Source organism: Notamacropus eugenii, chromosome 1 (assembly GCF_028372415.1).
Source record: "Notamacropus eugenii isolate mMacEug1 chromosome 1, mMacEug1.pri_v2, whole genome shotgun sequence".
Classification (NCBI taxonomy): domain Eukaryota; kingdom Metazoa; phylum Chordata; class Mammalia; order Diprotodontia; family Macropodidae; genus Notamacropus; species Notamacropus eugenii.
The window spans coordinates 144,988,175-145,012,022 of NC_092872.1; the positions used below are offsets into that span (position 1 = coordinate 144,988,175).

Here is a 23,848-nt window from a genome sequence, read left to right on the forward strand (position 1 = left end):
TTGCTTAGATACATGGATGCCCATGTGGAAACAAATCACATGTATATATACATATATATAGATATATACATAGATATAGATATAAATATATATAAATATATCTATCTTTATCTATAAATATATATGTATGTTATATATATAAAGATGTAAATGATATACACATGTGTGTGTGTGTGTGTGTATATATATATGTATATATATGTATATATATGTATATATATGTATATGTACTTAGTCATTCACTCCACAGCAGGAAATTTATGTCCTGTCTTCTGTGTGGGTATATGTGCACATGTGTTTGGGAGGAGGTCTTTGAGGGTCACCCTCCCTCACACAAGATGTTATACCCTGTGTTTCAGGTACTGCTTTATCTTTGTTTGGAAGGGTTTTCTTAGAATGAGGTGATTCTTCATATTTAACGCAAGGTTCTTAACTTTCTTATCACAATCATATTCTCTACATAGCTTCCATGTGGGATCTAATGGATAGTCGCCTAATGTTGCTGATTTTCTACCTCTGGAGGATGGAGGACCTGAGGGTTCCTTGAGAGTTGGGACTGATGATGCATTGGGATCAGGAACTGCTGTAAAAATGAAGAAGAAGTATTGACATTGCATACTGCCCAACACCACTGTGTCCTATAACTCTTTGTGATCATTCCAATTGGTATATGGTTATTAACTCAGAGTTGCACATGTAGGGGATACATAATAAGTGTTTGAAAAATGAAGGAATGAAGAAAGTATCAATAAATGAGTGAATCTGGACAGGCACTTCAGGTTGACTTAGCTGCCTGGGGCCACACAGGAGGAGCCTTTTATAAGGACATGTCTAATGGGTCCTGCTGATGACACTCCAAGAAAAAGAGGTATTCAGTGGTACAATGGACACCATCATGACTTTCCCTCAGAAAATCTCTCTGAAAGAGTTGATTTACCCTGCTAATTCCCCTGACCATTCCATGCGCATGCCTTGCTAAGGTATCACCATGCAACCTCAGAGAGAGACCTAGAATCCCAGAAAATGAAAGAGTGTCTCTGGATCACAAAGGTCCAGAAGGATGGAGAGCCCATTTCTATACAACCTGGGACATTTTCTTCAGGGAAAGCCCTCAGAGACCATCTAACCCTCTTCTAATGCATTCTTAACATCTTGAGTGTTCACAATGATTTCTATTGCTGGGAAATTTACTATGGTGTGGAGAATTTCTTGGTAAAGCCTACAGAGTTAACTTCAGTGGAAGGAACAGAAGACTGCAAGTTGATTTGGATATCAAGACACTTACTGGTGAAGAGCTGTAAGGGATGGTGTTCATTACAACCTGTAAAGCAAAATAAGATATAATGAAGGGAAGATCAGAAACGAAGGAAGAGGAAATGGGAGAGACCCAAAGATGAGAGCAAGAGCTGTCAACATTTCATTTGTGCCAAATCATGAAAGAGAAGAGGAATGGCATTCCTGAGGACACGAATAAAGAGACTGGGAATGAAAACATCTTCAGATTTGTAAATGGAGGACATGGACGCTGGATATGGGGAATGGCCTTTCCTGTTTGTGCACCCTGAACCTTAGCCATGACGTGAACGGCAGAGTCTGAGTTCTCCTGTTATATCCTTAAGGGAGGAGAGTGCAATTCTTCAGGGCCCTTCCGTAATCTGTTCCATGAAGTTCTTACATGAGGATAGAAGTAAGAAGGACCCTTCAATCTTCTGAGATTTAGATGGATCCAAGAGCCCTGATCCCTTTCATTTTTGCCTTTTCCTGGCTTGCAGAAACTCGGTAGGAATTCAAGCCCCCTACTGTCTAACCCGTTCATCTCTAAGAGCATGGAAGAACGCTTATAGACAAAAGGTACCACTTCAAAAGCTTTTTCATTCCTTGTGGTCCAAGCTTCCTGTAGATGTACTCATTCCGTTCCACTCCCAGCAAAATGTGATTTAGCCTAAGCATGGAAACCTTCTGTGAATGGGTGTCCACTGCATTAATCAATGAGAACAATTTGCTTTCATGTGAGTATCAATACTCACATGAGTATTTTGACGCAGGAATTTTCACGCCTTCCTTAACATTCTGCTGAGGCCAAGTAGAAGCATCTTATATAATATGCCCCATGAGAGGTACTGGAATGTTTGAAGACAATCTTTATACCTCTTTCATCTGACTAAATACCTCAAGTTCCTTGAAGCAATCTTCTTATCACATCATTTCAATTTCCCATCATGGCCATTTTCTGTCTATATATGTTCTTTCTGAAGGCTGGATCCTCAGATCACAACAGATTACTATCATCAAGGGCTGATAAGGCCAGATGATAAGGGAACTAGCATCTTCCTCTTTACAGTCTCTAGATTTACCTTCATGAAATCTAATTGGTGTCTTCGCAACATGAATCCTTTCTGGTCATGTCCCCATCACCCTCTGGTCAGCCAGATTACTGGGTAACTCTGCATCCATATTTTGGCCTTACGTTGGTTAAATGTCAGGTTCTTAGATGTGATGCACCTTTCTAATTTTTGTGGAGTTTATTTTCTGCCTTCTATTATTGACCACCCAACACTTCTACTTGTCTGTCCTTTGTCTATTTTCTGCCATCTACGATTCTACACGATTGATGGCTAAAAACATTACATATAACAGGATCAAAAGCAGAGTTCAAGAGTGGGCAGCAAATGAAAAAAGTCAGACAAAGAGAAAGAATGGCTTAAGGTAACCAGGAAATAGGCATGGGTACGGCTGATTGAGTGCAAGTGGATGAACAAGGGAAGAGTGAGAACATGAGCTGCTGGGGTGGGGCTGGGGTGGGAGAGATGGCCTGAATCTAAGTGGGGAATCAAGGGAAAAGATAGGAATGTTGGGACTATGGTCTCATTACAAAGCTTATGCTGGAGGGAAAGAGATCAATGGTTGTGCCAGTGAGGAATCTCACCATCAAGGTAGAAACTTTCCTTTTCCACAATGTAGGGGCCCAGTCTGCTGATACCCTCAGTCTGTTTGCTCAGCTCCCAATATGCCTTGTATTTGTCTAAGGAGGGATTGGTCGGCCCCCCTCGAAAGTTGCACACAACTTCCACTCCAGTTTTTGAGCCACCCTTGAGAGATCTGTGGAAGGAAACAAATGCTGAGGTTCCTGAGTTTCGATGCTGAGAAAATTACTTCTAGGAGACATTGGGGACAGTTCAGCTGAGATTTCCTGCCATCACAAAGGCTGATACGGAATCCTTGATGGTGGAAACATGCCCATTCCTTGTGTGGGGAGTTTGCCTGTGCAGCCACACAACTCCCACTTGAGAAATGTATTTCCACAAGCCAGCATTTATTCCCAATCACGACACACAAGGGGAATCACTTTCCTAAGGACTCTGGAAGGAAGAGAATGGGTAGGAAATCCTGCTCAGATTTGAAAAAGGAGGAAATGGACCGTCCATGGAGACAGTGCTTCTGTTGTCCACCCACCCTGCACGTTAGCCATGAAACTGGGGGCATCATGGGAGATGATGTGTGGGCCTGACAACTTCTTCTCAGGTCTCACCTCAGGGCCACCACTTGGCATCCATCATAGGAGGAAGCAATGCTGCTTTCCCCGAACAAGGGTTTGAACTGTGAAGGAAATAAGAAGGGGAATGAATAACCAGATTTTCAGCCCCCACGGTGGAGAAGCTTGCTATGCAGGAATGGGTCTGGACAGGGCCTGTGAAATCTCACCACGCGACGAAGCATTCTCTGGATGTTATTGAAAATGCCAGAGCTATGGTCATCCATGCCTTCCATGTAGTGTAAGTTCGTGATGGTAAAGCGGATGGGTAAAAATGTCATGTTGTCACCGGCTGTTACAGAGGAAGGAAACAAAAGATCCAGCCCTGAATCCTGGGCATGTCTTGTACTGTCTTACGCTTTCCTGGAGGGCAATCTCATACTCCATGGCCCACTGACATTCACATCAAGGAATCCCTAACCACTTCCTCTCTTTTCCTTGCCTACGTCCCCACAGTTGTTCTTCCCCTTTTCTAGTTATGCACACAATGATACTCCTGGGAATGCCTATCAGCCGCATTCTTTTTACCTGAGGAAGTGGAGGATTGTGATGGGGTCAGAGAGGTGTCTGCAGGGTAACTGGTTCTCACAGGAACTGAGGAAAAATCATGAAGAGTGGAAATCACTGATAAAGACACTGTGGACAATTTCATAGTGGATGTGGGAGAAAAGTGAACACCTGGATGTAGTCACAGAATGCTTTGGGGAGGAGTTAAAGCAGTGGAAACAGATATTTGAAAAATGGGCTTCTCCTGACAAACTTGTCAAGCTGTGTGCTTCTTGTTTAGAATGGTCCAGGTCTTCACTTCTTTTAGGTTTTGAATGGGAAACATGGACTCATTTCCTAGAACTATGGGAGTATTTCTTGAGAAGCTGTTAAATCAACTGCCAGAAATTCATATCCTTCTTTCTTCAGTGTATGTGAGGATTAATGAGGGGAGAGCCTTGCAATATCCAACATACCAAGGTCACTGTCCCCCACCCAAGATGATGCACCAAGTCTCAGATTCTGATTCGCTCATTTGGAAGGAGGTGATTTTTAAGGATCGTGGCCATTTTCATTTTCCTAATCACATTCTTTAAGCAGCTTCCATGGGGGACCCAGTGGACATCACCTAGCATCCTAATCTTGCTGATTTTCTACCTGCGCGGGCTGCAGGCCCTAAAGATGCCTTGAGAGTCACAAATGATGACAGAATGGGGTTTGACGCCAAAAGGTGTCAAAAAAGAAAGAAATACTGACACTGAAACGTGACAGAAACTATTGTGTCTTAAAACTCTTTCAGATCAACTCAATTGTCATGGGGTTATTAATTCCGGGTTCCCCCTGTAGGAGATGTCAAATAAGTGTTTGACAAATCACTACATGATTGAAGGTGGATGGGTATTTCTAGTTGCCTGTGCTGCCTGGGCTATTACAGAAGTAATCTTTCATAAGGCCATGGCTAAGGTGCCGAGCTGGTGACACTATGAGCTCCAGTGACACTTCGGAATACTTCCTAAATACCATTATGAGTTCTCCTTTAGAATATCTCTCTAAAAGAGGTGAGGTCCACTGTTAATCCCCTTGACCATCTCGTGGGGATGCTTTGCTAAGTTTTCACCATGCTATCTCAGACAGAGGCTCTGGATTCCCCCACAACAGAATGTAAACCCCCTTCCGAACAAAGATTCCCACATTTTTTCACCCTCTACTCTGAGCACCGAGTTCAGAGATTGATACATAGATGGAAGTTAAGCAATGTTTGGTGCATCATTGACTGATGGTGAAGACAGCTTAACAAGTCATCTCCACCCAGTTTCGAGCCAAGGAAGGGCGAGTGATGAAACAGGAAGCCATTTTTGCATGGCAAGGGAGACTCAAAGGATCTTGAGTGCCTTTTCCCTACATTTCAGTCTTTTCTTCACAGTTTCACCAAATCCTATTATATCAGAACTAAAATCATGCTGAGAGGAAATCTAATTGAAGAACACATGCACACTCCAGTATCCCTGAGAACTTGTCCTTTAGCTGACATTTGAAGACCTCCAGTGACAGGAGGTCTTTGTTTCCCATGATTTACGGAAACATGCTAACTCTATATCTTGGATTCCTTTCTCATATCACCTGAAAATGGCCTCCAGGGTCAGGGACTTGGGCATGGCAAAGGCACTGGCCTCCAACTTTAGGGGTCAAGAAAGGAGTAAGGTTCAGTGCTCCCAGATGGCTCAAGATTATGAGATGAGAGTGCCCACATACTTACCAACACTGGGTAGATCTGGACCAGGTTCATTATAACCTGGAAACAAAAAGGTTGACAATGAGGGTCATGAATACATCATGGCAGAAAAGAACAGAAAGGAATTCTCATACTGAATAACACAGGTAAAGTGGATCAGCTCTGCTGCACCTGATCACTTATGAGAAAAAGCTGCTTCTTGGAGGAGAACCCTATCACACCAGGACGAGATAGGAATGGGAAGCTTGCAGCTTGTGAGGAATGAGAATAAGACAAAGCATAAGTAAGTGCCTGAAATAAGGCATTCTTTCTCCTTTGGTGTATAGGAAATTGGAAATGGTAGCTCCTCTCCTTCCACTCCTGGCTTGATGGAAAGCTTAGGATCACACATAAAGAATAGAAAGGGTCGTCATAGGCTTTCCAATGCACACCCTTCCTTCTCCAGATGAAGAAACTGAAGCTCTGAGATGCTAAAGGATTGGATTGTTGATGGACTTGGTGTCAGGGACACTGAGTCGGATTCCTCCCTCAGGCCCTTGCTTCTTTGGTTTAACCTCATTCAGTCTCAGTTTCCTCATATGGAAAATTAGAACTACGGTAGAACCTACCTCACAGGACTATTGAGAGGACCAAATGACCCAACATTGTCAGTGTTATAGAAATGCTATTGTTATTATCATTATTAGAAGGTCATTTTCATTATGACAAGGATTTCTTCAAGGTCACCCAGCTAGTAAGTGTCCAAGGGTAAGATCTGAACAATGTCTTCTCTTTTTTTCTTGGAGAGAGAAGGTTCTCTCTTCTCAAAAACTTCAAAGAATAATCCTAATTTTGAATCCTTTCTGCCACTGTTCAAATGAATTCAACATGCCTTTATTGAGCTAGTTGGTGCTGTGGGAAAATTCCAAAAAAATACAATGCTAACCATCTTTCTCTAGTCACCTCACATTGCTGTCAGAGGCACAATGATAACAATTACTGTTCAGTCAGTTTTCAATTTTGTGAGACTCTTCATCATCCCATCCGGATGTTTTCTTGGCAAACAAAATGGATTGCTTATCCATTTCCTTCTTCCACTAGTTATTATTTTTTTCCAATAATTAATCACTTTACTTTTGCTTCTTAACATTGACTTCCACAACATTTTGAATTCCAATTATTCCCCCCATCCCTCCCTTCTGAACACCCAAAGACAGCGTGCTTTCTGATTGCCCCTTCCCACAATCTGCCCTCCCTTCTCTCATACCCTTCCATCTCTTCTTCCCTTCCTCTCTGTTTTCTTCTGGGGCACGGAAGATTTCGATAAAGCTATATCAATATTGCTTGCCTTCCCAATGAGAATAGGGGGAAGAGAGTGAGAGAAAATCTGGAACTTTTGTAAAAAACAAAAACCAAAACAAATGGGAAACATGCTTCTTTACATGGAGTAGGTGAAGAAAATAAAATATTCAATTAACAAACCCAAAAACTAGGACTACAAACAAATTAGTCCAAGACACTAGAATTCTTTCCACATAGACTCACAGGGCCAGAGAGTTTCTTGTTGGCACATTAAACTGCTGACTGTAGCTCAACAAGAGCTCCAGCAGCATCTTCCCAGAAATTGTTAAAGGACATAATGTTTTTTCCCTGTTCTATCCTCACGTAGAATTTTGCATTTATTTCTATTAAAAGTTACCTGGTCAAATTTGTCACATTGTCTCAGCTTTCTGGATTCTGGTTCTACGCAACACATCAATGACCCTTTCTCGCCTAGTCTCACGGTATCAATAATTGGTTTCCATCTACGTATCTCTCTAAGCCATTGAGAAAAAGGTTGAAGAAGACAGGACCAAGGAATGCTCTGTATAGTTTCCGTCAGATGTCAAGAAACTCACAAACTCAGAGGAAAGGTCTCCGTAGAGGAACAGGTAAGGTCTCTAGAGTCTGTCTTTCTCTCTTCTGAATTGCTGCATGAGATTAGAACCTTGTTCATAGCAGAAGCGTCAGAAGGAAAGGCGAACGTTCAGATTAAAAGAGAGGAGGAAGAGAAGAGACAGAGGCAGAGATAGATGTTAAGACTTCCTTCCATGAGACTGCTTACCATTGATGTAGAGACTATCTTTGTCGAGGGAGTAGTGGCCCAGTAGCCGGATACCACGAGTTTGGTTGCTCAGCTCGTGGAAAATCTGCTTGGCATCTAGATGAGTGCTGCTGGCAAATGGGAGACACGTGCAGATGGCATCTACAGCTGTCTGTGATCCTTTCTTCACAGGCCTAGGAAAACAGATACTCTGGATAAACTGAGAAAGAGTGGTAGGGACACAATTTTTTATGATTATTTTTCAATGAGGAAAACAGTAATGATAATTGTCATTTCTGTAGTGACATTGCAAAGCGCTCCCTTCAAGCAACTTTATCAAGAATATGGTATGAGTACTCTCTTCTGTGTTCTACAGATGGAGAAATTCAGAAAAGGTAAGTCACGTTACTCATCCATGTTCAAAGACACTGGCATTAAAGCTGGAATTTGAATTCAGCTCTTCTGAATCCAATGGAATTGGGGGTAATAGAAGCAAGAAAGAACTCCAGGCATAGCCAAAATTGTGATCAGATTATAGTGACTCCCCCAAATGAATGTAAGCTCGTTGAGGAAAAAGATTGTTTGGTGGTTTTATTGGGGGAGAGGAAGACATTTGTTTTTGTTTTGCTTTTCTGACCCCAGTGCCTGCCACTGTTCACAGAATCTCGCTGATACTACATGCATTTCGCTGAATGGATTGATGCATGTGAGGTGTAGAACTGGCTCTAGATAGAAATCCTAAAATATATGTCTTCTAAAGGACGGGGAGAGAAAGGAGAAGAGATTCCTTTTGACAGGGCTAGCATGAAACTAGAGGAAACAGAATGTGTGAGTCAATGTACAGTGAAGCTTTGAAGTCTGTGCTTCAAACGTAGAGCTCTCTCCCAGGAGACTCACTTGCAAGTCCCCAGCTTGGCAGCCTTACCTGAGTTCAGTCACTTTGCATGCAGAGTACAGGGAACCAAAGGTGGTGTTTTTGAATGAGTGGCCAATCTGGTCAAAAAAGAAACAAAGAGAAACAAATGGTGAGTATGTCAGGTGGATGTTCAAGATATTAGGGCAGCTCGGCAGGGTGGCTGGAAGCAGGCAGTCTCACCAGATGCTGCATCATGGTGTCTACGATATTGAATTGGATTGAGTTCGGACAGCTCATGTCTGCCAAATACCGGAGGCTGGTGATGGTCAGCTTCAGGGTGAAACACTTCAGGCTGGGTTCCATGGCTATAAGAGGGAGGGAGAGAGAAGCCCAGGTTTTCAACTGGAGGCATATTTGTCTCGTGCCTCTTAAGAGTGCGTGGAGTAAAGGAGTAGTCGTACTGGCTCAGTGACTGGCTTTGAAGTCAGGAAGACCTGGTTTTACCTCCAAAACTTATTAGCTTGGTGAACATTGGCAAGTCACTTGGCCCCTCTGATCCTCAGGCATAGACCTAAAACTAATACGTAGAAAGGATACAATATGCATCGTTGACATCGTAATGTGGCCTAGGATGTACGCAGAAGTAAATTCAAAGTTTGGATATGATGTGGTCGTAGCACTCCTAACAGAACTTCTTACACCCTCCAAGCTCAGAACCAAGCATGAACTATTCAGAGGGCAATAAAGATTCATAACCTATAAGCGCTGGAAGGAACCGCATTTCCTTGCTTATCTACTCCAACCGCTTAATTTGAGGAAAAGAAAGCCACAGCCAAGGTAGGGGAATAGACTGACTCAAGTCTACAAAAAGCAATTAGGGGAGATAAGTCTGACTTTGGGAAAGTGGCGTTGACTACATTAGATACATAGATGGGCCTGACAAAGAAAATTCTGCAAAGCCAGTGCAAAAGGCTTCAGCTCGATATGGTGAGCATGAGACATTGTGATGTAGGAAGAGCAGCAATTTGACTGAAACTGTAGGAGAGCTGGCAAAATGTGCCCAGCTCCTCCTTGTGTCTTCCAATCTTTCAAAGTCAATCCCAGAAGTATAAATGGCCATACAGCTATGGTAAGATAGGAGCTGAATGAAACTTACTGGGAAAATCATTCAAATATCAGGTGGTAGTGGAGGAACTGCCATTATGCAGCAAGCGAAAGATTTCCAAAAACGAACAACTTGACCTGAAAGTTGTTTGCTGTGCCAACTAGGTATAACTGTGGATCTGACTCATTAACTCATTAACAGGTTGCTCGGTGGCTGAGGTCTAGCCTAACAAAGAGCTACACCCATTATCCTGCACAGAAATGGTCACTAAGTAGCTACATTTCACTGAGCAAGCAGCAGACAATCAGCCTTGGATGATGGTTCGGGAGCCAGGGTTTTTTCAAAAGATTCTTATCGAAAAAGTATCTTGAGCATCAGGACAGCTTTGAGTCCTTTGAGTGACCCATTGCCCAGGTTAGGTGTTGTGTTTGGTTTGTTCAATTCTGCAGCATATCGGGGTAAAAGCTCCGGTTCAAGAAATAGATTCTATTTATATCATATGGTGACTGGCTTGTATGCTGCAGCAAATAGGAAGAAGGAGCTGGCTAGCTGGCTTCTGGGCAGTTATGTAATACTTTGAATGCTGCCAATCTAGTCCATGAACAAAAGGCCATTCCTTTACAAGAGTAACGCTGCCATGGAACAACACAATTTGGGGAGGACACAACTGCAGGTGTACCACAATGGAAAGATATATGTCAGAGATTATTAGGCTGCAGCATGTTGCTCCTGATGACTCACCCATTGTAAGATTGTTAAGGGTAGGGATTATTTTCCCTTTTTCTTTGTTCTTCCATCATTTGGAATAATGTTTGTTACCCATGGTAAATGTTAAGAAAACACTTGTAAGTATTGAAATATTGGAGTACATGTTAAATGGGTTGGAAGGAGGAAAAGCTTAGAGGCAGAAAAGCTATGTTCCAAGTTGATGCAGCAATCCAGGAGTCCAACTCTGAGAACCCAGACTACTACATGTTGTTAGTGGCGATGGGGAAGGACTAGATCTTAGATGAAATTTTTCAGAAGAATCCATGTGACTGATTGGGTAGAGGAGAAGCAGATCAAAGAATCAGAGATGGCTTCTTAGGTGGATGCCTAGGTAAAGGATACAGCAGTCAAATAAATGACAGGGCAATTAGTGGATACGGAAGAAATGAGTCAGAGTACAAACTGGAAATACTGCTTTGGGCAGCACTAACGTGATCAAGTGAAAATGGACAGATGAACTTTGTGTTGTACAATTCGAATTCACGGGAAAACAAGGGACACTTTTCAGATCTTTAGGACAGAGAGGAAATTAAAGCTCCGATGTCTTTCAAAGAGCGTTCCAAACGAGTTTCGTACTTAGAATAATGAAGAGCCAAGGGGTGCGCCTTGGGGAATATGACAAATGAGAACAGTAATGACAACCAGCAGCACCACCAAGAGTTCTGTGGCAAGTTAAGATTGACAAAGCCCCTTCCTCACAACCTGGAGCCACAGCAAGCACTATGACTCTCCTTGGACAGCTAAAGAAACTGAGGTTCAGAGAGTGTAAGTGATTTGTGAAGGGTGACAAAGCATACTGGGATCAGGATTTGAAACAAAACCTCCTCACTCCAGCTTTGGAATGCTCCCTCTATTCTATCCTGCAATCTCAGGGGAACCCGCTAGAACATAGCACCATGAGAGTATTTTGAGGAGGATATTAGAGGCCTCTGGGAACCTTGAGGAATTCATCTCCATGACTGAGGTGAGGTTTTGTGGTCAACTCACTCCTAAGCTTGGTCAGCCCAAGGTGAACTGAGGCCCAGAACTAAATCTTAAGGAATCAAGAGAATAATGGTGCTAGAAGCAGAAACAGGAAAGATCCAGCAAGAGATTTCTATGCACACACCCACCCTTCCTTCCCTGTTCCTCTCTATCTAGGCCTGAACACAGTGCTGGGGCTGAGGGGTAGAGTGAATGAGCTGTTTCCTTCCCAATAGGGACCTTAGAAGGCTGGAGATGTTGATGTACTGTAGACTTACAGTTTTTGGTGGAGTCCAAGGTCAGATAATTGTCATCTGGAGAGAGAAAGAAAGAAAGAATCACGTTGTGAGGAAAGTTTTCACCAGCCTCACTTCTCCTCCAGAGCCGTCTGAATCCAGTGACCAGATATTCATCAGGATGACTGGAGATGACCCAGGATGAGGTCATTGGGGTTAAGTGACTTGACCAAGGTCACACAGCTAGTGAGTGTCAAGTGTCTGACGTGAGATTTGAAGTCAGCTCGTCCTGATTGCTGCACTGTTTCTCTCCACACTGCACCACCCAGCTGCCCCAGCTTGTGCTCTTCTGAAAGGGAAGAAGATCCATGTCAGGGATTGGTTGTACTTCAGGCAGCAGAGAAATTGCCTCCCCTCCAAAGAGCTCATTGACAGATTAGTCGCTAGCTGTGTACTGGCTTAATACATCTCAGAGAACCCACACCTTTCCAAGAAGAAGCATGAAAGGAGTCTGGGTCAGGTTGTAGCTTCCCTAGAACCTGGCAAAGGAAGAGAAAGAAATCTGACCCTCGAAAGTGAGAGAGTGTGAATTGGAACACATGCACCAATCCCTTGAAATAAGGAACGAAATTACAGAGCTTCATTTGCAGACCTGGGCTACTAGCCATGGGAAGATGAATGAATGGATACACGGATGCATGGCTAGATGAATGAATGAATGAATGGGTGAATGAAAAAGCATTTAACAACGACTTACTAAGTGCAAAGCTCTGTACTCACCATCGAGAAAAAGACTTCTCTCATCCAGCATGTAGGACCCCAGTTTCGTCATATTGCAGGTGTGATTTCTCAGCTCCCAATAAAGTTGTTCTTTCTGCAGGATGGGGCTGTCTGCATCTCTCCAACATGCACAAGTGACACCAACTCCAGTTCCTGTTGCTTCTTTCCAAGGCCTGGGAAAGGAGACAAAAATGGGCATCAGAAGCCCAAAATGGGACTGATAAGTCTGATAAGAATTTTGCAAGTAGGAACAGCACCCCTGAGAAGGCTGAGGTAAACCCTGAAGTAGAAGAGACTGAAAAGGGAGACTTTTGTGGGGAACTGCCAATTTTCCAAGTCTGATTCACCTCCCTGAGATGATGTGGCAAGGAGACGTGGATCGATTCAATGAGGAACTGGAAAATCGACCTGGACCCACAACACAGCGGGTTGGAGAAATCTCCTTTCTGAAGGGCACCAACTGGGTACCGTGATTCATGAGGCCAGTGACTCCCAGGGATCTCACCTGAGCGAGGTTAGTCTGCAGCCGCAATAAACAGAAGCAATGCTGGTTTTGGCCATCAAGCACCTGAGCTGGAAGTGAAAGGAGACAGTCGGATTTCAAGATCAAGCCTCTATACCAAAGGACGAGGAAAGCAGCTGGGCCAAGCGGAACGGAAGGAGTCATGTCTCACCAGGAACTTGAGGACACTCTCTGTGCCATAGAATTGACTTGAGCCCACCTGGCCCATTTCACATGTATAGATCAAGTTGGTGATGGTGAACTTGAGGGTGAAGAACTCAAATCTGCAGTCCGGAGCTACAAGAAAGAGAGTGAGAGATGTCTGAAATGCTCAATGTGCGTCATTCAGCACAGTCAGGGACACCCCATTGCAATGTACTTGGGAGGAAAAGTCAGTAACCTGGCCCTATTCACCGCATCCCTGAGGCAACCTGTAACCCTCCAAACTTGGTTCAGCCTCTCCCATCTGTCAGCATCATGATGAAGCAAGGTTACTATGAAGGAGGATTGAAATGCCCACGTGTGGGCTTGGGAACTATTCATCCCAGTGATGTAGTGTCTGTAAAGTGCCTTGTGAAAGCACTATATACATGATAGATGATGATAATGATGACTGTCTCTGGAGGCTACATACATAAGCCATTACATCTCTATCTTCAGAAGCAGCAGAATGGTTCTCCATGGTTCTACCACCGAGCTTTGCTTCTTTGATACTTCAATGTATTTGCAAACTCATATTTTGTTGTGTTTTTTCTTTTCCACACTTCTAACAACTGCCAAATACTGAATATGTGGAGGCATGTTTTCTAAGAAAATCATCATGAAAACAATCACCCTCATCTTTAAGGACACTGACCTGAAAATGTCCTATTCTTTCGTGCAAGGAAAACTCAGCAACCTGAATAAATGAATGAATCCTTTAGGAAACCTTGAGCCATAAAACTATTCTTCTGCTCACACAAGGCAACAGAATAATATTGTATTTGGAGAAAGGAGACATGGGTTCCCATCCTGCCTGTCCCCCTTGCTATCTACATGGCTCTGGGCTTCAGTGTCCTCAACTCAAAATGATGGCAGAACTCAGACTAGACTAGATGACCTGGAATTCTCCTGCCAGGACAGCCTAAGATCCTAAAATCCCCTCTCTCTCAGTCTCCTAGCCAAATGAAAGCAAAAGCTTCCAGAGAAGGGATCAAAGGTGGAAGCAGACCTTACCTGTGCAAACTGAACTTGGATTTGGCCTCCTGGATGTTACTGGAACTGAAGAGAAATATCATGAATGAACACTGTGGACCCAATGTCCATGTGACAAGGAGGGGAAGGGACTGTGACAAACAAGGAAAAGAGACTTCATTTGGATAGGGTACTGAGTCAAGCGGTGAAGACTGCATCCTGAGAAGGAGGGGGACATTATGCCTTCCTCTCACTAGTACACTCGTGGTCCATTCTTGCCTTCCTAATATGCTGGGAGAACAGGGTCGGTAAGGACAAGGGGTGTTCTCTCTTTGATACTAGGATAAGAATACTCACAACAGCTTACGCAGGAGAACAGGGACACCCTATAGTTGTAACCTACAGAGTGAGAGAGAGAGAGACAGAGAAAACAGCCATGTTTGGAAGGACCAAGAGATTTTGAGAAAGTGTGAAAGAGCAACATGAGAGAGCATCTGAAAGCAAAGCAATTGAAAACATATGGGTCATCAGCTAAGAGGAAGCATTTCAGAAAGTAGTTCCCAGGTCAGAAGTCCCTTTGCCCATCTAGGGTCCTGTGGGGCCTTGGCTACCCCTCAGACTCTGAGCGCATCAGAGGAAAGTACTTTCAGTAAGTAGGTGCCCTCCAGGCAAAGCTGGATCCTCCAAGGAACGGAAGATTGCTTTGACAGGTGAGTGCTTAAGAGGAGTGGGGCCAAGCATGGAGGTTAAAGAACTATATGTCCTGGACAGAATTACTGCTCACCATTGATGTACAGGCTTTTCCTGTCGAGGGTGTAGGGACCCAGTCTTGTAATTTTGCATGTCTGACTGCGAAAATCATGGTACATCCTCCTTTCGTCCAGGACTGGAATGGTGGGGACATTCCAATAGGCACAAAGTAGATGCACGCCAGTGCCTTTCTTCACAGACCTGTTGAAGGACACATTGGTAAGGACTGTCAAATATCTGGCTTCTCATGGGCATGCCAAAGTTAGGTGCAGTGAGAAGGGACCATCAATGCGCCGCAAATTATTTCAGGTTTATTTTAGAATAATTCTTGATTGTAAAAGAAGTGTTTGGTAGAACTATCACTTTATTGATTTAAGGGGTTGAGGGTAGGGAAAGGCATAGACCTTTCTTGAGTAAGGCCTGTCAGCACCTTCCCTGCAACATATACTCAGATGGTTGCCTGGGGAAATTTGATGATTTGCCCAGGCTCACACAATCACCTGGTGTCAAGAGAGGGGACTTGAGCCCAGGTCTTCTTGACTCTTGGGGCCTACTCGCTACCCATTAAAACAGGCAACCTCTGGAATATAATGGATATAATGGAATCAAGATGAGCAGCACTAGCACTCCAGACACAACTTCTGCAAGACTCTGATATTGTTATAATCTTCCTGTTCACTCCTCTGTGGACCATCTTTCAACACTCACATATTTTGTAAGTAACTTCTTAATTATCCAAGCTAGTTGGTTAGCTCCTTGTGCATCCACTTCCAGCTCTTTGAACAACTGCCATTTTGCTGCCTCTGTGGAACTGTTTCACCTTCTGGGTCTTCAGAAGTTCATTTGTGGGAGATTCTTATTCTTCCTCATCTACTACAGTGCTGAGAACTGGATGGCACACAGAACTTTGTAGTTCAGAGGGAATACCATTCCCTCACAGGTGTGAACATAATTGGACTCTTGTAATCGTTGAGCGGGAGAGGCAACATGTGACCAAGAGGTAGAGGGGCTGTGGCTGAGACAGAGAAAGGAAATGGAAAGACAGAGTAAAAGATGGGGAGGGGAGGAAGAGGGGAAATATAGAAAGAAGAGTGAAAGAACAGGAGGCAGAATGTGAGAGGAAGGGAAGAGAGTAAGAGAGGAAAGTGGAGGAGGAGAGGGAAATGAGAGAAAGAGAAAGAGTGAATGAGAGGAGGAGGAGGAAAAGAGGAGGAGGAAGGAAAAGAAGGAGAGAAGGGGAGAAGGAGTGAGAGAAAGAGTTAGAAAAAGAGAAGGAGCCTAGGAAAATGAAAGGGCAGAGAATGGGGAAGTGAGGTAGCAAAAGGGACAGGGAGAGGGGGAAAGGGAAATGGGGAGAAGTGAAAGGGAGAGAAAGGGAGTGACAGACAGAGAGACAGACAGAACAAGAAAAAGTAGGGAGATAGCGTCTGTAGCCATGTGCAGACGTTAATAAGTTGAGGTGGGGGGAAAAGGCGACACAGCAATGAGAGGCAAATAAGGGAAGTGAAAGAAGAGATTCTGTTAGAGAAGGGAAATCTCAAGGTAGGTCACTGAGTTCCTGTACAGACCTCAGAACAGAGAATTCTAACCAAAAGTTGCAAGGATTGAACGTGCCTTCCTAAAGGTCTACTCTTTTTTTATCTGCCTATACAGTATAAAGAGTTATGGAGCTCTGATTAATTCTGCTACCTAACTCTTTTGTCTACCTTGATTTTGTTCCAAATATAAATAGGCCAGGCACTAGGGGAAATACAGAAAACTCCAATGAAAACAGAGTCAAATCCCTGAATGTGAGGAAATTCCTGAATGGAGTGGGATATTAGCTATTACAAGTCATTGGAATTAAAGGCAATTTTCTTATACAAAGTGCATAAAATAGCAGAGAAAAGGACCATGTGAAAATGAGGCCCATTATATTATCCCTAAGCTAAAACTGAGCTAACTCTTATTGCAAGGCATAACTGACGAAATCTCTAGCCCCTTATGGGAGAAATGGAAGGCAGGGGCATAGTAGAGACAGGTGAGACCTGGGGGACACAGCTTGAGCATATGTAGCTCCACTGCTTCCAGGAGGTAGGACACAGCAGCTACTTTCCACACTAACGCTTATCCCTTCTTCCACCAGGATGACTTGTCGAATTTCACCAGACAGGACCATTCCTAATCTTCATATGAATTCTTGGAACTCCTTTCTAAAACATAATATAATAGGAAGATGGGCCAAGGAACCTAGTCCTTATGAGCATGTGCAAGCTGCTTGGCTGATGTTCTATAGAACAGTTTTATTTGCTATCCATGTGAAGAATCTGATCGTTTCTCCTACTTTTACTATGAATGGGTGATCTGTGCTCCAAAAATATTCTGCAGTTTCACAACTGAAATATCAGAGAACAGGTATTCCCCTTTCTCCACAAATTTGAGTGTCATTTAGTTATTTCTGCCATTTTCATTACCTTGACTCGATCCTTCCATATGGTTTAAATTACATCTCTTCTGACTGTTACCATCCATGGATACTTTTCTGACTGACTACGTACAACTTGAAAATTGTATGCCCATAGACTTTAGCCATTTGTCTCGTGTGTTTGTGCGTGTGTGTGTTTTAGTGTGTGTGTGTGTGTGTGTGTGTGTGTGTTTGTGTGTGTGTGTGTGCGCATGTACGTGTGCATTGCTCTGGGTAAAATTCACTTTTGATATGTGCTAAACTGGCCTTTAGGTGAACTAAGGGGAAGTCATTCTTTCCACCTCTGTGTCCTGGTGGTATCTCAAAACCCAATATAACCAAGATGGAACTTGGTATCTCTTCCATTTCCACTGCCCCCTCCATAAGCCTGTCCCTCTTCCAGACTTCCGTAATTTTGTGAAAGCCACCACCATCTTACCAATCACCAGGTTTCAAATCTCTGTCTCTGTTACAATTTCTTCCCTCTACCTCAGCTCCCATAACCAGTTTATTGGCTCCTTGATTTCCTTTAGTATCTTTCACATTTGTTCACACAAAGGCCCATATCAACAACCCTGACCTGGAAGCTTCCAATAACCTCCCACTTCCTCTCTTTGCTTGCAGTGCCTCCTACCCTCCCAATTCATCACCGACTCCTCCTCTCTTCTATCCATCCATCTTTCCCATGCCTGCCAAAATAATCTCCCTAAGACACATCTCTCACTATGTCACTCTCTTACAACCCAAATGTCTAGTGGCTCCTTATTGCCTCTAATGTGAATTAAAAACTCCTCCACCTGACCTTTAAAATCCTTCTCGATTTGCCTTCTTCAGTCCTGTGTTCCAGAGCGATGTACATACTGCTCACTTGGCACTTGCAGAAGACTGGCCTACCAGCTGTACCTTGAACTCAGATGTTGCATGGTGCTTTTGCATAAGATGTCTCCCATGCCTGGATTGCACTCCCTCTTCAAGATGCTCTTGGACTCCTTAGTCTCCCCTTCAAGGAACGCAGCTATGATACCACCAATAGAAAACCTTCCCTGAATCCTCTCAGTTGTCAGTGTCCTCTCTCTCCTCAACTCACCATGTATTTAGGTCACACATTGTATCCCCTCAGCGCCACCACAATGCCAACTCCTTGAGGTCAGGGCCTGTTTTGTCTTGAGAATAGCTACCTAGCGCTGCTGCTGGGAAGCAACCCAAAGCTTCTTGAAGCAAATCGTGGTGGGACAGCCTCTGGTACTGGCAGTAGTCTTCCTGGTGTTGTCCAAAAAGTGACCATAGACCCAACAAAAAGGAAGAACTGCACCAGGCATCATCTGTTTCCCTGACAACCTGGGCCCATCTCCCTCAGTGTCCTTACCTTAATGACTTCAGCTTGCAACCAGAGAAATGGAAGGCAATGCAGCTCTTTTCAAATATTGCTCCGACCTGAAAAGCAAGACAGAGATTGAGGGAGCCCCTGGACATATGGGGCTGCAGGTCCAGAGAGGAGGAAGGCAGGACAGGAAGGGAAGATTCTCACCAGACTCTGTAGGATGTTCTCAGTGGCGCTGAACTGCCTGGAGCCTGACTGTTCCATGTCTGCCTTGCAGAGGAGATTGGTAATCGTAAAATCGAGTGTGAAACACTCCATAAGGCGAGTGTCTGTTTTGGGGAGAAGAGAAATTGAGTCTTGGATACATAGGATCAAAGGATTACAGATTTAGACTTGGAATGGACCTTCTAATCCCTGCATCTTGCAGGTGACGAACTTGAGGCCCAGGGAGGATTCACTGTAGTGGCCACGTTCCCATACACAGTGACAGAGGTGAGACTTGAAACTAGGTATTCACGACTTGTAGACAAACGCCCTATTCAATGGAACATGTTGCCATCCATCAACTCCAAAAAGGATACCCAAGTGAAGTTCATCTATACTTTACTGGAAAGAAAACTGGCCATCTTGACTCCAATTATGCATCTGTGATAGGACCTCCCTAACCCCTCCCTCCACTACCACCTTCTTCTGCAACTCCCACCTCCTCTGCTTACAGTCAGTTTCCCAAAGAAACGCTTCACTTCACACTATATAGGACACAGAGCACAGACACATGGAATTAGTATGGGAGGAACTGAGGAAGAGAGATGGAAAAGAATCTCGCTGTCAATGCAGACGGGAAATGATGGGGGGAAAATTAAGGATGAAAACCACCCTGGTCAACCTATATGAATGTCAGGAGAAGATAATGTTTTAGTGTGGTATGTGGCAAAAGGGACAGTGCGAGGCTAGGTCCTTAACTATCCCATGGAAATTGAGGACTAAACTACTGAGAGACCACAGGTCATCACTGGGCCACCACTTTCCCTTCTCCTTCAAGAGTATAGAGGAAAATAGGATGGGGAAGAGGATCAACAGTTTACTTTGCCAAGTCATGGGTCCATAGAGAAATTACAACACTGAATACTCACTGCTTCTTGCTGCATTGGAAGGCTATTAATTCTGACAGAGGGGAGAGAAAGACATAGAGAGACAGAAAGAGAGAGAGACAGACAGACAGAGCGAGAACGAGAGCGAGAGACAGAGAGAGAGAGAGAGAGAGGGAGAGAGAGAGAGAGAGAGAGAGAGAGAGAGAGAGAGAGAGAGAGAGACTAAATTAAACTGATGAATAAAATCATCCAACATAACTGCAAAGGAACTATAATGAAAAATTCTCTCTAATTTCAAAGGGACAACTGATGAACTCTGGTACCTATTGAGGCCTGCTACATTTTTCTTGCTTTTTTGTAAAATGGCTAATACAGAAATGTGCTTTGCATAACTTTAACATATATAACAGGAACCATATCCCTGGCCCTCTCAATGCATGGGGGACAGACCGAAACTAGGGAGAGGATTTGGAACTCAAAATTTAAGAAAGAATGGTAAAGAAAATGGATGGATCCACAGATCAGTAAGATGAGGTTCGTGAGAGACTGTGAAAAGTATGTTGTCCCTACACGTTTCTTTTGGAAACTCTCAAATTTTACTTTGCTGTTTGCAATTGGAAATGTCAGCATTTCACCAAAAAAAAAAAAAAAAAAAAAAAAAAAAAGAGGAAAATGAACTTACCACAAGGACCGCTAGATTTGACAAGGGAGTGAACAGAGTGTCACACCACTCAAGTCAAAAAAGCCCCAAAACAGAGGTGCCAAGAGAGAAATGCCTACACAAGGAAATTCTTATGGCAAGGGTAGAGAGTGCTGGATTAGGAATCAGGAACATCTGAGTTCACATACAGCTGCAGATACTTACAACAATGGGTCAAACCAGGAAGGGTCACTTGATCAATGTCCCTTTCAGTTTCCTCATCTATGAAATGGGGAGATGGTTAAAATTCCCTGTAGAACTAAATTTAAAAAATATCTAGACGGAACTCTGTGAACCCTAAAATACTAACTATATCATGTGCAGCAGCAGCAGGAGTATCATCTTCGTGATTAAGCCAGACACAATTCTCATTTGGTGATCCAAACATATTTTCCAAAGTCTTATCACTGTACCTTACTGTGAGGTTTAAAGAAGTCTACTTACTTGTAGACACAAAAGTAGAATAGCTGGGTTCTTGGGTTGTGGTATAGGAGTGGGTACTTGTAGGAGGTAAGGAGGTGGTGAGTGCAAGGAAAGTCCAAACAAAGTGGTAAAACAATGGGGCTGGTAGAGCTGATTTATCCCCTTTTGAGGAGCTGTTGCTAGGCAAGTCACTATGACCCTGTTTACATAAACATTCTAGTCATCGATAAGGAAACCTTAAAGTGACAGCAACACCCAACTGCCAGAGCAATGGTGGGCTTCAGGGTACCTGTACTTAGACTCCCAGAAGATCCTTGGGTCCCTAGCCCTGCTGCTGAGGCAGTGACTACAGGCAGCTTTGTGGAAACAGAGGCAGCTGAGCCAGTGCCTGTTCCCCACTGATTTCCGTTGCTAGAGGGCTTCGTTAGAGCAGAGTCAGGATGAGTGTGGTCCTAGGGCTTTCTAACACAGGGGATAAGTTAAGTCTTCTGTGCTTGAAATTGTGCCCAGGGATGCCTGGGTCTCCTTTAGCGCTGGGCTCAGAGGACATTCTATTATGGGCTCACCTTCAGAGACAATAAAGATTCTGGGCTACTGTCCTGTAAAATCTGAGTGAGCAATAGACTTGGAGACTCAGATAGTTCAACCTGGGTCACAGCAGCCAGATCTGTACCGGATTCACCCTCCCTTGGTCCCTGTGGGCCACCTAGATGAAGAGCTATTCTCTCTGGCAGTCTGAACCCCACAACTTGCTACAATCTCTCCTAAGTTAACACTAGGAGAAAGTGAAGGTGTCACTTCAGTTTGGGTGCTGTATCGTGGAGGACCTGCAGAGATGTCTCTAGTCACCTTGATGATTGAAACATACTGGCCTCGATGACTAAGGTGCTTAGAGATAGCTCGGAGGTTTTCTCTAGGCCTCTAAGCAGGATCGCACTAACGATTTTCTCTAGGGGAACAAAGGTAGCAGAGATGATCGATGAGCCTCCGGGAATGCTCACTGACAACACTGGGGCCTTGGGAAAGAAATTGGTCAGTGGAACATCTCTGCTGCTCTCTGCCACTCTATGTAGGAGCTCAGGGCTAATAGGGAGTGTAAGGAAAAGAAAGACAGTGTATGTGATTTGGGTGCTGAGAGTCAGATTTCGGTTTAACACATATAGGAGAAAGCTGAGCTCATGTGCTCCAGCTTATATAGCTCACCTCAGAACAAGCTATTAGACTGGAAGGAGAGCGCCCTTGGCCATGAAGGGGGGTATCTGGCCTAGTGATGATGGCAATTGTGACCTGAGCTAAACATGAGGACCAGGGGTCACCTCTTCTTGTTGGAGAAAAACCCACAGATACTGGTGATGGAGACAGCAAATGCTGGTGTAGTTATTACCATGGATGAGTCTATTTCTCCTCCAGGCCTGGTCTTCTGGACTTTGTATTACCGAGGGTGAAGGATGTCCTATAGACAGCTGGCTCTGGGCTGCACCCTTCCACAGGACTTGATGAAACTTCCCTGAGATGAGGGTGCTGGTATCTGAGATTGCAGGGTCACCTGGTCTGCTGGTCCCCCACGCTGGGTTGATAGCTGAGGCCAAAATACTCTCTAACACTTCACTGTACCTGCTTCTGAATTCAGTCTTTGGAGCAACAGTACGACCCCTCAGGGACTGTGGTGACTATGCTGTCTCTGGGCTCTAGGCTGGATGATGTAGTTGAGCTTCTCTGAGCTCCAGGCATGGCCATGATTCCCAAGAGGCTGAAGGAATGTGAGTAGCTGGGTCCTTCAGTCAGGCAGAACAGACAAGTAGGGAGGGTTCCCTCAGGCCAGAGTCTTATCCCTGTGTTTGCAAAGCGCATCTGTTTTCTCTTAGTGCTTGCAAAAGTGTCTGTGTTCTCTGGGTAGGTGCTGTACAACTTTTGACCTTCTGTTGGCCTTTGTGTAGACATCAAGAAAGGGCTTGCGTCCCCTCCACCATCTGCTGGGATGGTGCTTGGAGGAGTGAAGGACAAGGCAGCTGAACCCGCCTCTGGTCCTGCCTGAGTATGCCATGCCACTGGCGTGGTCTTTCATGGCTCACAAGATCCTTGGCAGACTGTGGGATCTGCTGGAGTCAAGGAGCAGGGCAGGTTTATGGGAATAACCATGGTCACTCCAGAGGGTCTCAGGTGGAACTGATGTTTCTATGGGAAAACAGAGTTCCTCTGGGTGTCTCAGATTTGAACCAATTTGTGATCATCCCCACAAAGAGAAGATGGATACCAAATGGTCGCTGAGCCTAGAGGGGTTTCCTTGATCAAGCCTCTCTTCCAGTCTCTGAAACAGAATTTGTCACTGTGAAGCTAGTCCTCAGGATGGTGGTAGACTCTCTTGAGCTGCTTGTCACAGCAGACCCACTGAGCCACCAACTGTATTCCTGGAGGAGAATGCTATGAGCACAAGAGGTGGTTAGCATGTGGGCAGGGTTGGTCTTCTTTTGGCAGGGATACTCATTTCCTCTCAGTGCGATTCTTTTTTCCTTTGGATAATACCCAGTCTCCAGGACCCCATTTTCCTCTCCAATACACATCATGGGCACTTCATCCTCTAAAGGCCTTTCACAAGCCCTGTTAAGGCCTTGAACCTACACTCTGGCCATTTCTCCTTGAGCTTTATTACTGCGCCAATGATCATACCAAAGACTCTTCTTGCAGGATTCATGCTTAGTCCCTAGAAAGTCTCCCCTGGACTTCCATGGTCCCCATTGGTGAATGACTCTCCTGATCTATTTTTTCATGAAATCCAAAGTCATGCTTCATTTCATCCCCTAGATCCTCTCCAGATCTGGAACTGTGACCAAATCCTCACTGCCATTCTTCTCGAATATCTTGTGTCCATATACTCTCTTGGTCCCCCACGGACCATTCCTGCAAGATACATAACTCAGTTGTCTT

The 23,848-nt window shown here is 44.2% G+C and overlaps 1 protein-coding gene across 1 annotated transcript; it reads right to left on the minus strand.

The window, feature by feature from the left end:
• Positions 1 to 285: 285 nt before the first annotated feature.
• LOC140521003 (mucin-16-like) lies at positions 286 to 22,587 on the minus strand. The gene is made up of 20 exons (XM_072635540.1): positions 22,308 to 22,587; positions 18,917 to 19,038; positions 18,755 to 18,822; positions 14,980 to 15,146; positions 14,553 to 14,594; positions 14,238 to 14,282; positions 13,195 to 13,319; positions 13,026 to 13,093; positions 12,521 to 12,693; positions 11,783 to 11,818; positions 8,909 to 9,033; positions 8,738 to 8,805; positions 7,834 to 8,006; positions 5,775 to 5,810; positions 4,061 to 4,126; positions 3,703 to 3,824; positions 3,530 to 3,597; positions 2,927 to 3,099; positions 1,286 to 1,321; positions 286 to 583 (listed from the first exon to the last, which is right to left on the minus strand). Exons 2-20 carry the CDS (start codon positions 19,025 to 19,027, stop codon positions 342 to 344), a joined length of 1,944 nt encoding a protein of 647 aa, XP_072491641.1. The 5' UTR covers positions 19,028 to 19,038; positions 22,308 to 22,587; the 3' UTR covers positions 286 to 341.
• Between the last annotated feature and the right edge of the window lie 1,261 nt (positions 22,588 to 23,848).

Excerpts from the sequence above, each read along its gene's own strand:
- LOC140521003 (XM_072635540.1), bottom strand. The coding sequence starts at position 19,027 with ATGGAGTGTTTCACACTCGATTTTACGATTACCAATCTCCTCTGCAAG. Across the intron at positions 13,094-13,194 it reads AGAGTGTCCTCAAGTTCCTG|CTCAGGTGCTTGATGGCCAA; the intron begins GTGAGACATGAC and ends TTTCACTTCCAG. Across the intron at positions 1,322-2,926 it reads GGAAAGTTTCTACCTTGATG|GTTGTAATGAACACCATCCC; the intron begins GTGAGATTCCTC and ends TTTGCTTTACAG.